Below are 16,903 nucleotides of genomic sequence, written 5' to 3' on the forward strand. Positions count from 1 at the left end.
GCCTTACTATACTATGACGTTTTTTATGACTTTTGGAGGTCGAAAAAAATTTAGACTTTTTTTGCCCGAAAAAAACGCCTTACTATACTATGATGTTTTTTATGACTTTTGGAGGTCGAAAAAAAATTTGACTTTTTTTGCCCGAAAAAAACGCCTTACTATACTATGACGTTTTTTATGACATTTTGAGGTCGAAAAAAATTTTGACTTTTTTTGCCCGAAAAAAACACCTTACTATACTATGACGTTTTTTATGACTTTTGGAGGTCGAAAAAAATTTTGACTTTTTTTGTCCGATTTTGACGCCTTACTATACTATGACGTTTTTTATGACATTTTGAGGTCGAAAAAAATTTTGACTTTTTTTGTCCGATTTTGACGCCTTACTATACTATGACGTTTTTTATGACTTTTGGAGGTCAAAAAAAATTTTGACTTTTTTGTCCGATTTTGACGCCTTACTATACTATGACGTTTTTTATGACATTTTGACGTCGAAAAAATTTTTGACTTTTTTTGCCCGAAAAAAACGCCTTACTATACTATGACGTTTTTTATGACTTTTGGAGGTCGAAAAAAATTTTGACTTTTTTTGTCCGATTTTGACGCCTTACTATACTATGACGTTTTTTATGACATTTTGAGGTCGAAAAAAATTTTGACTTTTTTTGTCCGATTTTGACGCCTTACTATACTATGACGTTTTTTATGACTTTTGGAGGTCGAAAAAAATTTTGACTTTTTTTGTCCGATTTTGACGCCTTACTATACTATGACGTTTTTTATGACATTTTGACGTCGAAAAAATTTTTGACTTTTTTTGCCCGAAAAAAACGCCTTACTATACTATGACGTTTTTTATGACTTTTGGAGGTCGAAAAAAATTTTGACTTTTTTTGTCCGATTTTGACGCCTTACTATACTATGACGTTTTTTATGACATTTTGAGGTCGAAAAAAATTTTGACTTTTTTTGTCCGATTTTGACGCCTTACTATACTATGACGTTTTTTATGACTTTTGGAGATCGAAAAAAATTTTGACTTTTTTTGTCCGATTTTGACGCCTTACTATACTATGACGTTTTTTATGACTTTTGGAGATCGAAAAAAATTTTGACTTTTTTTGTCCGATTTTGACGCCTTACTATACTATGACGTTTTTTATGACTTTTGGAGGTCGAAAAAAATTTTGACTATTTTTGCCCGAAAAAAACGCCTTACTATACTATGATGTTTTTTATGACTTTCGGAAGTCGAAAAAAAATTTGACTTTTTTTGCCCGAAAAAAACGCCTTACTATACTATGACGTTTTTTATGACATTTTGAGGTCGAAAAAAATTTTGACTTTTTTTGCCCGAAAAAAACGCCTTACTATACTATGACGTTTTTTATGACTTTTGGAGGTCGAAAAAAATTTTGACTTTTTTTGTCCGATTTTGACGCCTTACTATACTATGACGTTTTTTATGACATTTTGAGGTCGAAAAAAATTTTGACTTTTTTTGTCCGATTTTGACGCCTTACTATACTATGACGTTTTTTATGACATTTTGAGGTCGAAAAAATTTTTGACTTTTTTTGTCCGATTTTGACGCCTTACTATACTATGACGTTTTTTATGACTTTTGGAGGTCGACAAAAATTTTGACTTTTTTTCCCCGATTTTGACGCCTTACTATACTATGACTTTTTTATGACATTTTGAGGTCGAAAAAAATTTTGACTTTTTTTGCCCGAAAAAAACGCCTTACTATACTATGACGTTTTTTATGACTTTTGGAGGTCGAAAAAAATTTTGACTTTTTTTGTCAGATTTTGACGCCTTACTATACTATGACGTTTTTTATGACTTTTGGAGGTCGAAAAAAATTTTGACTTTTTTTGTCCGATTTTGACGCCTTACTATACTATGACGTTTTTTATGACTTTTGGAGGTCGAAAAAAATTTTGACTTTTTTTGTCCGATTTTGACGCCTTACTATACTATGACGTTTTTTATGACTTTTGGAGGTCGAAAAAAATTTTGACTTTTTTTGTCCGATTTTGACGCCTTACTATACTATGACGTTTTTTATGACTTTTGGAGGTCGAAAAAAATTTTGACTTTTTTTGCCCGAAAAAAACGCCTTACTATACTATGACGTTTTTTATGACTTTTGGAGGTCGAAAAAAATTTTGACTTTTTTTGCCCGAAAAAAACGCCTTACTATACTATGACGTTTTTTATGACTTTTGGAGGTCGAAAAAAATTTTGACTTTTTTTGCCCGTAAAAAACGCCTTACTATACTATGACGTTTTTTATGACATTTTGAGGTCGAAAAAAATTTTGACTTTTTTTGTCCGATTTTGACGCCTTACTATACTATGACGTTTTTTATGACATTTTGACGTCGAACAAAAATTTGACTTTTTTTGCCCGAAAAAAACGCCTTACTATACTATGACGTTTTTTATGACTTTTGGAGGTCGAAAAAAATTTTGACTTTTTTTGCCCGAAAAAAACGCCTTACTATACTATGACGTTTTTTATGACTTTTGGAGGTCGAAAAAAATTTTGACTTTTTTTGTCCGATTTTGACGCCTTACTATACTATGACGTTTTTTATGACATTTTGAGGTCGAAAAAAATTTTGACTTTTTTTGTCCGATTTTGACGCCTTACTATACTATGATGTTTTTTATGACTTTCGGAGGTCGAAAAAAAATTTGACTTTTTTTGTCCGATTTTGACGCCTTACTATACTATGACGTTTTTTATGACATTTTGAGGTCGAAAAAAATTTTGAGTTTTTTTGCCCGAAAAAAACGCCTTACTATACTATGACGTTTTTTATGACTTTTGGAGGTCGAAAAAAATTTTGACTTTTTTTGCCCGAAAAAAACGCCTTACTATACTATGACGTTTTTTATGACTTTTGGAGGTCGAAAAAAATTTTGACTTTTTTTGTCCGATTTTGACGCCTTACTATACTATGACGTTTTTTATGACATTTTGAGGTCGAAAAAAATTTTGACTTTTTTTGTCCGATTTTGACGCCTTACTATACTATGACGTTTTTTATGACATTTTGAGGTCGAAAAAAATTTTGAGTTTTTTTGCCCGAAAAAAACGCCTTACTATACTATGATGTTTTTTATGACTTTTGGAGGTCGAAAAAATTTTTGACTTTTTTTGCCCGAAAAAAACGCCTTACTATACTATGACGTTTTTTATGACTTTTGGAGGTCGAAAAAAATTTTGACTTTTTTTGCCCGAAAAAAACGCCTTACTATATTATGACGTTTTTTATGACTTTTGGAGGTCGAAAAAAATTTTGACTTTTTTTGTCCGATTTTGACGCCTTACTATACTATGACGTTTTTTATGACATTTTGAGGTCGAAAAAAATTTTGACTTTTTTTGTCCGATTTTGACGCCTTACTATACTATGACGTTTTTTATGACATTTTGAGGTCGAAAAAAATTTTGAGTTTTTTTGCCCGAAAAAAACGCCTTACTATACTATGATGTTTTTTATGACTTTTGGAGGTCGAAAAAATTTTTGACTTTTTTTGCCCGAAAAAAACGCCTTACTATACTATGACGTTTTTTATGACTTTTGGAGGTCGAAAAAAATTTTGACTTTTTTTGCCCGAAAAAAACGCCTTACTATATTATGACGTTTTTTATGACTTTTGGAGGTCGAAAAAAATTTTGACTTTTTTTGTCCGATTTTGACGCCTTACTATACTATGACGTTTTTTATGACATTTTGAGGTCGAAAAAAATTTTGAGTTTTTTTGCCCGAAAAAAACGCCTTACTATACTATGACGTTTTTTATGACTTTTGGAGGTCGAAAAAAATTTTGACTTTTTTTGCCCAAAAAAAACGCCTTACTATACTATGACGTTTTTTATGACTTTTGGAGGTCGAAAAAAATTTTGACTTTTTTTGTCCGATTTTGACGCCTTACTATACTATGACGTTTTTTATGACATTTTGAGGTCGAAAAAAATTTTGACTTTTTTTGTCCGATTTTGACGCCTTACTATACTATGACGTTTTTTATGACATTTTGACGTCGAACAAAATTTTGACTTTTTTTGCCCGAAAAAAACGCCTTACTATACTATGACGTTTTTTATGACTTTTGGAGGTCGAAAAAAATTTTGACTTTTTTTGCCCGAAAAAAACGCCTTACTATACTATGACGTTTTTTATGACTTTTGGAGGTCGAAAAAAATTTTGACTTTTTTTGTCCGATTTTGACGCCTTACTATACTATGACGTTTTTTATGACATTTTGAGGTCGAAAAAAATTTTGACTTTTTTTGTCCGATTTTGACGCCTTACTATACTATGACGTTTTTTATGACTTTTGGAGGTCGAAAAAAATTTTGACTTTTTTTGTCCGATTTTGACGCCTTACTATACTATGACGTTTTTTATGACATTTTGACGTCGAAAAAATTTTTGACTTTTTTTGCCCGAAAAAAACGCCTTACTATGCTATGACGTTTTTTATGACTTTTGGAGGTCGAAAAAAATTTTGACTTTTTTTGTCCGATTTTGACGCCTTACTATACTATGACTTTTTTATGACATTTTGAGGTCGAAAAAAATTTTGACTTTTTTTGCCCGAAAAAAACGCCTTACTATACTATGACGTTTTTTATGACTTTTGGAGGTCGAAAAAAATTTTGACTTTTTTTGTCAGATTTTGACGCCTTACTATACTATGACGTTTTTTATGACTTTTGGAGGTCGAAAAAAATTTTGACTTTTTTTGTCCGATTTTGACGCCTTACTATACTATGACGTTTTTTATGACTTTTGGAGGTCGAAAAAAATTTTGACTTTTTTTGTCCGATTTTGACGCCTTACTATACTATGACGTTTTTTATGACTTTTGGAGGTCGAAAAAAATTTTGACTTTTTTTGTCCGATTTTGACGCCTTACTATACTATGACGTTTTTTATGACTTTTGGAGGTCGAAAAAAATTTTGACTTTTTTTGCCCGAAAAAAACGCCTTACTATACTATGACGTTTTTTATGACTTTTGGAGGTCGAAAAAAATTTTGACTTTTTTTGCCCGAAAAAAACGCCTTACTATACTATGACGTTTTTTATGACTTTTGGAGGTCGAAAAAAATTTTGACTTTTTTTGCCCGTAAAAAACGCCTTACTATACTATGACGTTTTTTATGACATTTTGAGGTCGAAAAAAATTTTGACTTTTTTTGTCCGATTTTGACGCCTTACTATACTATGACGTTTTTTATGACATTTTGACGTCGAACAAAAATTTGACTTTTTTTGCCCGAAAAAAACGCCTTACTATACTATGACGTTTTTTATGACTTTTGGAGGTCGAAAAAAATTTTGACTTTTTTTGCCCGAAAAAAACGCCTTACTATACTATGACGTTTTTTATGACTTTTGGAGGTCGAAAAAAATTTTGACTTTTTTTGTCCGATTTTGACGCCTTACTATACTATGACGTTTTTTATGACATTTTGAGGTCGAAAAAAATTTTGACTTTTTTTGTCCGATTTTGACGCCTTACTATACTATGATGTTTTTTATGACTTTCGGAGGTCGAAAAAAAATTTGACTTTTTTTGTCCGATTTTGACGCCTTACTATACTATGACGTTTTTTATGACATTTTGAGGTCGAAAAAAATTTTGAGTTTTTTTGCCCGAAAAAAACGCCTTACTATACTATGACGTTTTTTATGACTTTTGGAGGTCGAAAAAAATTTTGACTTTTTTTGCCCGAAAAAAACGCCTTACTATACTATGACGTTTTTTATGACTTTTGGAGGTCGAAAAAAATTTTGACTTTTTTTGTCCGATTTTGACGCCTTACTATACTATGACGTTTTTTATGACATTTTGAGGTCGAAAAAAATTTTGACTTTTTTTGTCCGATTTTGACGCCTTACTATACTATGACGTTTTTTATGACATTTTGAGGTCGAAAAAAATTTTGAGTTTTTTTGCCCGAAAAAAACGCCTTACTATACTATGATGTTTTTTATGACTTTTGGAGGTCGAAAAAATTTTTGACTTTTTTTGCCCGAAAAAAACGCCTTACTATACTATGACGTTTTTTATGACTTTTGGAGGTCGAAAAAAATTTTGACTTTTTTTGCCCGAAAAAAACGCCTTACTATATTATGACGTTTTTTATGACTTTTGGAGGTCGAAAAAAATTTTGACTTTTTTTGTCCGATTTTGACGCCTTACTATACTATGACGTTTTTTATGACATTTTGAGGTCGAAAAAAATTTTGACTTTTTTTGTCCGATTTTGACGCCTTACTATACTATGACGTTTTTTATGACATTTTGAGGTCGAAAAAAATTTTGAGTTTTTTTGCCCGAAAAAAACGCCTTACTATACTATGATGTTTTTTATGACTTTTGGAGGTCGAAAAAATTTTTGACTTTTTTTGCCCGAAAAAAACGCCTTACTATACTATGACGTTTTTTATGACTTTTGGAGGTCGAAAAAAATTTTGACTTTTTTTGCCCGAAAAAAACGCCTTACTATATTATGACGTTTTTTATGACTTTTGGAGGTCGAAAAAAATTTTGACTTTTTTTGTCCGATTTTGACGCCTTACTATACTATGACGTTTTTTATGACATTTTGAGGTCGAAAAAAATTTTGAGTTTTTTTGCCCGAAAAAAACGCCTTACTATACTATGACGTTTTTTATGACTTTTGGAGGTCGAAAAAAATTTTGACTTTTTTTGCCCAAAAAAAACGCCTTACTATACTATGACGTTTTTTATGACTTTTGGAGGTCGAAAAAAATTTTGACTTTTTTTGTCCGATTTTGACGCCTTACTATACTATGACGTTTTTTATGACATTTTGAGGTCGAAAAAAATTTTGACTTTTTTTGTCCGATTTTGACGCCTTACTATACTATGACGTTTTTTATGACATTTTGAGGTCGAAAAAAATTTTGAGTTTTTTTGCCCGAAAAAAACGCCTTACTATACTATGACGTTTTTTATGACTTTTGGAGGTCGAAAAAAATTTTGACTTTTTTTGCCCGAAAAAAACGCCTTACTATACTATGACGTTTTTTATGACTTTTGGAGGTCGAAAAAAATTTTGACTTTTTTTGTCCGATTTTGACGCCTTACTATACTATGACGTTTTTTATGACATTTTGAGGTCGAAAAAAATTTTGACTTTTTTTGTCCGATTTTGACGCCTTACTATACTATGACGTTTTTTATGACATTTTGAGGTCGAAAAAAATTTTGAGTTTTTTTGCCCGAAAAAAACGCCTTACTATACTATGATGTTTTTTATGACTTTTGGAGGTCGAAAAAATTTTTGACTTTTTTTGCCCGAAAAAAACGCCTTACTATACTATGACGTTTTTTATGACTTTTGGAGGTCGAAAAAAATTTTGACTTTTTTTGCCCGAAAAAAACGCCTTACTATATTATGACGTTTTTTATGACTTTTGGAGGTCGAAAAAAATTTTGACTTTTTTTGTCCGATTTTGACGCCTTACTATACTATGACGTTTTTTATGACATTTTGAGGTCGAAAAAAATTTTGACTTTTTTTGTCCGATTTTGACGCCTTACTATACTATGACGTTTTTTATGACATTTTGAGGTCGAAAAAAATTTTGAGTTTTTTTGCCCGAAAAAAACGCCTTACTATACTATGATGTTTTTTATGACTTTTGGAGGTCGAAAAAATTTTTGACTTTTTTTGCCCGAAAAAAACGCCTTACTATACTATGACGTTTTTTATGACTTTTGGAGGTCGAAAAAAATTTTGACTTTTTTTGCCCGAAAAAAACGCCTTACTATATTATGACGTTTTTTATGACTTTTGGAGGTCGAAAAAAATTTTGACTTTTTTTGTCCGATTTTGACGCCTTACTATACTATGACGTTTTTTATGACATTTTGAGGTCGAAAAAAATTTTGAGTTTTTTTGCCCGAAAAAAACGCCTTACTATACTATGACGTTTTTTATGACTTTTGGAGGTCGAAAAAAATTTTGACTTTTTTTGCCCAAAAAACACGCCTTACTATACTATGACGTTTTTTATGACTTTTGGAGGTCGAAAAAAATTTTGACTTTTTTTGTCCGATTTTGACGCCTTACTATACTATGACGTTTTTTATGACATTTTGAGGTCGAAAAAAATTTTGACTTTTTTTGTCCGATTTTGACGCCTTACTATACTATGACGTTTTTTATGACATTTTGACGTCGAACAAAATTTTGACTTTTTTTGCCCGAAAAAAACGCCTTACTATACTATGACGTTTTTTATGACTTTTGGAGGTCGAAAAAAATTTTGACTTTTTTTGCCCGAAAAAAACGCCTTACTATACTATGACGTTTTTTATGACTTTTGGAGGTCGAAAAAAATTTTGACTTTTTTTGTCCGATTTTGACGCCTTACTATACTATGACGTTTTTTATGACATTTTGAGGTCGAAAAAAATTTTGACTTTTTTTGTCCGATTTTGACGCCTTACTATACTATGACGTTTTTTATGACTTTTGGAGGTCGAAAAAAATTTTGACTTTTTTTGTCCGATTTTGACGCCTTACTATACTATGACGTTTTTTATGACATTTTGACGTCGAAAAAATTTTTGACTTTTTTTGCCCGAAAAAAACGCCTTACTATGCTATGACGTTTTTTATGACTTTTGGAGGTCGAAAAAAATTTTGACTTTTTTTGTCCGATTTTGACGCCTTACTATACTATGACGTTTTTTATGACATTTTGAGGTCGAAAAAAATTTTGACTTTTTTTGTCCGATTTTGACGCCTTACTATACTATGACGTTTTTTATGACTTTTGGAGATCGAAAAAAATTTTGACTTTTTTTGTCAGATTTTGACGCCTTACTATACTATGACGTTTTTTATGACTTTTGGAGATCGAAAAAAATTTTGACTTTTTTTGTCCGATTTTGACGCCTTACTATACTATGACGTTTTTTATGACTTTTGGAGGTCGAAAAAAATTTTGACTATTTTTGCCCGAAAAAAACGCCTTACTATACTATGATGTTTTTTATGACTTTCGGAAGTCGAAAAAAAATTTGACTTTTTTTGCCCGAAAAAAACGCCTTACTATACTATGACGTTTTTTATGACATTTTGAGGTCGAAAAAAATTTTGACTTTTTTTGCCCGAAAAAAACGCCTTACTATACTATGACGTTTTTTATGACTTTTGGAGGTCGAAAAAAATTTTGACTTTTTTTGTCCGATTTTGACGCCTTACTATACTATGACGTTTTTTATGACATTTTGAGGTCGAAAAAAATTTTGACTTTTTTTGTCCGATTTTGACGCCTTACTATACTATGACGTTTTTTATGACATTTTGAGGTCGAAAAAATTTTTGACTTTTTTTGTCCGATTTTGACGCCTTACTATACTATGACGTTTTTTATGACTTTTGGAGGTCGACAAAAATTTTGACTTTTTTTCCCCGATTTTGACGCCTTACTATACTATGACTTTTTTATGACATTTTGAGGTCGAAAAAAATTTTGACTTTTTTTGCCCGAAAAAAACGCCTTACTATACTATGACGTTTTTTATGACTTTTGGAGGTCGAAAAAAATTTTGACTTTTTTTGTCAGATTTTGACGCCTTACTATACTATGACGTTTTTTATGACATTTTGAGGTCGAAAAAAATTTTGACTTTTTTTGTCCGATTTTGACGCCTTACTATACTATGACGTTTTTTATGACTTTTGGAGGTCGAAAAAAATTTTGACTTTTTTTGTCCGATTTTGACGCCTTACTATACTATGACGTTTTTTATGACTTTTGGAGGTCGAAAAAAATTTTGACTTTTTTTGCCCGAAAAAAACGCCTTACTATACTATGATGTTTTTTATGACTTTCGGAGGTCGAAAAAAAATTTGACTTTTTTTGCCCGAAAAAAACGCCTTACTATACTATGACGTTTTTTATGACATTTTGAGGTCGAAAAAATTTTTGACTTTTTTTGCCCGAAAAAAACGCCTTACTATACTATGACGTTTTTTATGACTTTTGGAGGTTGAAAAAAATTTTGACTTTTTTTGTCCGATTTTGACGCCTTACTATACTATGACGTTTTTTATGACATTTTGAGGTCGAAAAAAATTTTGACTTTTTTTGTCCGATTTTGACGCCTTACTATACTATGACGTTTTTTATGACTTTTGGAGGTCGAAAAAAATTTTGACTTTTTTTGTCCGATTTTGACGCCTTACTATACTATGACGTTTTTTATGACTTTCGGAGGTCGAAAAAAATTTTGACTTTTTTTGCCCGAAAAAAACGCCTTACTATACTATGATGTTTTTTATGACTTTCGGAGGTCGAAAAAAAATTTGACTTTTTTTGCCCGAAAAAAACGCCTTACTATACTATGACGTTTTTTATGACATTTTGAGGTCGAAAAAAATTTTGACTTTTTTTGCCCGAAAAAAACGCCTTACTATACTATGACGTTTTTTATGACTTTTGGAGGTCGAAAAAAATTTTGACTTTTTTTGTCCGATTTTGACGCCTTACTATACTATGACGTTTTTTATGACATTTTGAGGTCGAAAAAAATTTTGACTTTTTTTGCCCGAAAAAAACGCCTTACTATACTATGACGTTTTTTATGACTTTTGGAGGTCGAAAAAAATTTTGACTTTTTTTGTCCGATTTTGACGCCTTACTATACTATGACGTTTTTTATGACATTTTGAGGTCGAAAAAATTTTTGACTTTTTTTGTCCGATTTTGACGCCTTACTATACTATGACGTTTTTTATGACTTTTGGAGGTCGAAAAAAAATTTTGACTTTTTTTGCCCGAAAAAAACGCCTTACTATACTATGACGTTTTTTATGACTTTCGGAGGTCGAAAAAAAATTTGACTTTTTTTGCCCGAAAAAAACGCCTTACTATACTATGACGTTTTTTATGACATTTTGAGGTCGAAAAAAATTTTGACTTTTTTTGCCCGAAAAAAACGCCTTACTATACTATGACGTTTTTTATGACTTTTGGAGGTCGAAAAAATTTTTGACTTTTTTTGCACGAAAAAAACGCCTTACTATACTATGACGTTTTTCATGACTTTCGGAGGTCGAAAAAATTTTTGACTTTTTTTTGTCCGATTTTGACGCCTTACTATACTATGACGTTTTTTATGACTTTTGGAGGTCGAAAAAAATTTTGACTTTTTTTGCCCGAAAAAAACGCCTTACTATACTATGACGTTTTTTATGACTTTTGGAGGTCGAAAAAATTTGTGACTTTTTTTGTCCGATTTTGACGCCTTACTATACTATGACGTTTTTTTGACATTTTGAGGTCGAAAAAAATTTTGACTTTTTTTGTCCGATTTTGACGCCTTACTATACTATGACGTTTTTTATGACATTTTGAGGTCGAAAAAAATTTTGACTTTTTTTGTCCAATTTTGACGCCTTACTATACTATGACGTTTTTTATGACTTTTGGAGGTCGAAAAAATTTTTGACTTTTTTTGCCCGAAAAAAACGCCTTACTATACTATGACGTTTTTTATGACTTTTGGAGGTCGAAAAAATTTTTGACTTTTTTTGCCCGAAAAAAACGCCTTACTATACTATGACGTTTTTTATGACTTTTGGAGGTCGAAAAAATTTGTGACTTTTTTTGTCCGATTTTGACGCCTTACTATACTATGACGTTTTTTTGACATTTTGAGGTCGAAAAAAATTTTGACTTTTTTTGTCCGATTTTGACGCCTTACTATACTATGACGTTTTTTATGACATTTTGAGGTCGAAAAAAATTTTGACTTTTTTTGCCCAAAAAAAACGCCTTACTATACTATGACGTTTTTTATGACTTTTGGAGGTCGAAAAAAATTTTGACTTTTTTTGCCCGAAAAAAACGCCTTACTATACTATGACGTTTTTTATGACTTTTGGAGGTCGAAAAAAATTTTGACTTTTTTTGTCAGATTTTGACGCCTTACTATACTATGACGTTTTTTATGACTTTTGGAGGTCGAAAAAAATTTTGACTTTTTTTGTCAGATTTTGACGCCTTACTATACTATGACGTTTTTTATGACTTTTGGAGGTCGAAAATTTTTTTGACTTTTTTTGCCCGAAAAAAACGCCTCACTATACTATGACGTTTTTATATGACTTTCGGAGGTCGAAAAAAAATTTGACTTTTTTTGCCCAAAAAAAACGCCTTACTATACTATGACGTTTTTTATGACTTTTGGAGGTCGAAAAAATTTTTGACTTTTTTTGCCCGAAAAAAACGCCTCACTATACTATGACGTTTTTTTATGACTTTCGGAGGTCGAAAAAAAATTTGACTTTTTTTGCCCAAAAAAAACGCCTTACTATACTATGACGTTTTTTATGACTTTTGGAGGTCGAAAAATTTTTTGACTTTTTTTGTCCGATTTTGACGCCTTACTATACTATGACGTTTTTTATGACATTTTGAGGTCGAAAAAAATTTAGACTTTTTTTGTCCGATTTTGACGCCTTACTATACTATGACGTTTTTTATGACTTTTGGAGCTCGAAAAAATTTTTGACTTTTTTTGTCCGATTTTGACGCCTTACTATACTATGACGTTTTTATGACATTTTGAGGTCGAAAAAAATTTTGACTTTTTTTGCCCAAAAAAAACGCCTTACTATACTATGACGTTTTTTATGACTTTTGGAGGTCGAAAAAAATTTTGACTTTTTTTGTCCGATTTTGACGCCTTACTATACTATGACGTTTTTTATGACATTTTGAGGTCGAAAAAAATTTTGACTTTTTTTGCCCGATTTTGACGCCTTACTATACTATGACGTTTTTTATGACATTTTGAGGTCGAAAAAAATTTTGACTTTTTTTGCCCGATTTTGACGCCTTACTATACTATGATGATTTTTATGACATTTTGAGGTCGAAAAAAATTTTGACTTTTTTTGCCCGAAAAAAACGCCTTACTATACTATGACGTTTTTTATGACATTTTGAGGTCAAAAAAATTTTTGACTTGTTTTGACATTTTTTCACGCCTTACAATACTATGACGTTTTTTATGACATTTTGAGGTCGAAAAAATTTTTGACTTTTTTTGCCCGAAAGAAACGCCTTACTATACTATGACGTTTTTTATGACATTTTGAAGTCAAAAAATTTTTTGACTTTTTTTTGCAGATTTTGACGCCTTACTATACTACAATGTTTTTCATGACATTTTGAGGTCGAAAAAAATTTTGACTTTTTTTGACATTTTTTGACGCCTTACTATACTATGACGTTTTTATGACATTTTGAGGTCAAAAATTTTTTTGACTTGTTTTGACATTTTTTGACGCCTTACAATACTATGACGTTTTTTATGACATTTTGAGGTCAAAAAAAATTTTGACTTTTTTTGGCCGATTTTGACGCCTTACTATACTATGACGTTTTTTATGACATTTTGAGGTCAAAAATTTTTTTGACTTTTTTTGGCCGATTTTGATGCCTTACAATACTATGACGTTTTTTATGACATTTTGAGGTCAAAAATTTTTTTGACTTTTTTTGTCCGATTTTGACGCCTTACTATACTATGACGTTTTTTATGACATTTTGAGGTCAAAAAATTTTTTGACTTTTTTTGGCAGATTTTGACGCCTTACTATACTATGACATTTTGAGGTCAAAAAAATTTTTGACATTTTTTGGCCGATTTTGACGCCTTACTATACAATGACGTTTTTTTATGACATTTTGAAGTGAAAAAAATTTTTGACTTTTTTTGGCCGATTTTGACGCCTTACTATACTATGACGTTTCTTATGACATTTTTAGGTCAAAAAAAATTTTGACATTATTTGGCCGATTTTGACGCCTTACTATACTATGACATTTTTTATGACATTTTGAGGTCAAAAATTTTTTTGACTTTTTTTGACATTTTTTGACGCCTTACTATACTATGACCAGAGCTCTGTTGTGCTCCAGCAATAAAAACACAGTACATATAAACTTAAGTTCAGAAAAACAGGTAAAAAAGACTGCAAACATATCTCTGTTCTGCATCATATCTCAACTACACCAAAGCTAGAAATGTTTAAATGTGTTTTAATAACACCTGCGTACATGCCACAACCATTGTAAAATTGCTTTTAATCACTAAAACATTCTCAACCTCCATCCACAAACTCTAACCAACACTAAGGTGATTTACAAATAACACACTGTCCATCAAACCAAATTACATGTTTTATCTGCACAGATAATTCATCTTACAATGTAGATCAACATTTGTACTGCCAAAATAAACCCCATCTAACCAAAAACCAACACACTATACAAATTATACAAAGCTTTAACTATTACCAAATCATCCAGATGGCAAAAATGTCTACTTAAACTCACCTTGTTTTATTCACACATCGGCAGATTTCCCAAAACAAAAGGGGGTGTGGCGACAGACATCATTCATCAATCATAAGACACCACTGAACCAAACAACTAGTTCCACTCAACTAAAGTCCCACCTCCCTATATTTAATCATGAAATGTGTATGTTAAAATACAAATTATACATTGCTTGGAAAAACAATGGCTCCATTAACCTGCTTCATCAACATCTCTCAAACTGAACACTGACTGCGTGAATTATCCTCTGACAAACTTCATGATACTTTTTCTTAACACGTGCAACTTTCTTGTAACCACATTACACATGTAGTAACATAAACACAACTCACTCAAAGTACAAATGTCCATTAAAGTTAACTTTTTCATGTATATATCCACAAATACCAGGATATATTTAACCAAGGACATCCTGGTATTCTTAACATATGTGGCTGAAAATAACACCATTGAAATGTCTACACAAACTCTAAACAGCACTAAAGTAATTTACAAATAACACACTTAAACCAAATTACATGTTTGCTATACACAGATAATCAGGATGACCTTCACACTCTCAACTCATTTATATGCTAATATGATGATACACTCATAGCGCCCCCTGCTGGGAGGGGGCCATGTTTTTTCTGTTGCAGTATGCTGCTGTGCTTCTCTGGTGAGAAAAGCAGGAGAGAGGACATAGGAGGACTCTTGTGCGTGGCTGCGACTGGCCCGCCCATCACTGTTTGCAGCTTTAATTCCATTTTAACATTCCTGAGATTTTTTATACATTTTTCATGTAAATATTAGCATTTTAGCTCAATAGCTTCCAGGTTATGTGACCTAATGACTCAAAGTCAGTGCATGATCATAGTATCAAACTGATTGGTTGAGATACACCTTTTATATTCCATTTTAACATTCCTGAGATTTTATATAAATTTTTGATGTAAATATTAGCATTTCAAACATAACATTGTGCCAGCCACCTTTCTCCCTCTCTCTCTTCTCCGCGCTGTCACCTAAGGACGTTACGTCATGAACTTTATCAATCGTCTCCAAATTAAAACATATACTACTGAAATAAAACTGAAAAACCACACAAGGCATTAAATAAAGTATGTTTAATATTTAATCTTTATCTCCTATATAAGTGCGTTGCATTTTTTCAACTCCACCAAATCCTGCAGCTCCACCTAAAACCTCTCTATCTGAAACAGTCAGGTTTAAAACACAGCAGCATCATTATGATCTCTGTTGTATGCTGTGTGTCGCGGTTGCACGGGGTCGAGCTAGTCGGGTCGGACTCGGGGACTGTGGTGGATGTACCTGCGTGTAGCTGCCACTTAGCTTGTTAGCCTAGCTGATTAGCTGATTAGCCTTAGGCTAGCTCGGTCGCTCCTTGCTAAGTGGCCGGGTTCTCGGCCGGCTGACCCGTAGAGTAACCGCCTATTCGCCAAATATGGAAAGTACACTCCCACTAAAATCCAAGATGGCGCAGCTCAAATGCCCATGGTTTGGTCACTAAACCGACTCCCCGAAACCGATGGGTGACGTCGCGGGTGCTACGTCCATGTCTTATACAGTCTAAACTCGCTCGCTGGCTCTGTTATAGGGTGTTTTGATATGACTGTTAGTCAACAGCTCTGCGGTTAAATCCTGTATAACAGACAGTAACTGGAGAGTTACTGCTATGTATTACAAAAAAAATTCTATCTTTGGAAATTTAATAATCGACTCATAATCGTCCATAATATAATCGTGATTAATGGATTTTTTTCACCAGCCCTACTGTCATTCATGCAGCTTCTGTTAACACTGAATGTGTGTGCATATATGTTGATGAAGAATGTGCATTTATCTTCTTTCTGCCCTAGATGTGAAGTCCGTGCACAGCCGCAGGCAGGTGGAGCAGACTCAAGAGAGGGTGAACAGGGCACTGATGGAGCACACCCAGCGGAGTCATCCAGGATACTCTGACAAGTTCGGCCAGCTGCTCCTCCGGCTGCCTGAGGTACGCAGCATTAGCTTGCAGGTTGAGGAGTATTTGTACCAGCGCCATCTTCTGGGAGATTTACCCTGCAACTCTCTACTCACGGAGATGCTTCACGCCAAGCACAACTAAAACGTGCTGCTGTCAATTTTTGCACTTCCTCTTCTGCATTTCGGATCCAGCTGTCCTTTTACTTGTGATTTTTTACTTGTGATTTTTCAGTGGGATCAGCACTGAGGGGGGCTTAACCTGTGCCATGCTTTGCCCATTATCAACAGTATTACCACAGCCACACAGCCTAGTAAATGTTTTTTTTTTAAGTAAGCAGGAAGAGCCCAACTGTTCAAAGAAGAAAAAAAAAAACACATTATTGAATAAAAAGCAATAAAAGTAATTTGGTTTTGCATATCCCTATGTGTTTTAAAATTCTAACAACATAAACAATACTAATGCAAATGGGAAAATAAACATGGGAATGAAAAAAAAAACATAGATGACAA

At 32.3% G+C, this 16,903-nt stretch overlaps 1 protein-coding gene across 1 annotated transcript in view; it reads left to right on the plus strand.

Annotated features, from left to right (window-relative positions):
- nr5a5 (nuclear receptor subfamily 5, group A, member 5) overlaps positions 1-16,535 on the plus strand; it is an 84,419-nt gene extending 67,884 nt beyond the window's left edge. The window contains exon 7 of the mRNA XM_041063637.1: positions 16,288-16,535. Within this exon, the coding sequence (XP_040919571.1) occupies positions 16,288-16,535 (248 nt within the window). The remainder of the gene's footprint in view (positions 1-16,287) is intronic.
- Positions 16,536-16,903: the final 368 nt, after the last annotated feature.

Source organism: Toxotes jaculatrix, chromosome 18, assembly GCF_017976425.1.
Source record: "Toxotes jaculatrix isolate fToxJac2 chromosome 18, fToxJac2.pri, whole genome shotgun sequence".
Lineage (NCBI taxonomy): Eukaryota > Metazoa > Chordata > Actinopteri > Toxotidae > Toxotes > Toxotes jaculatrix.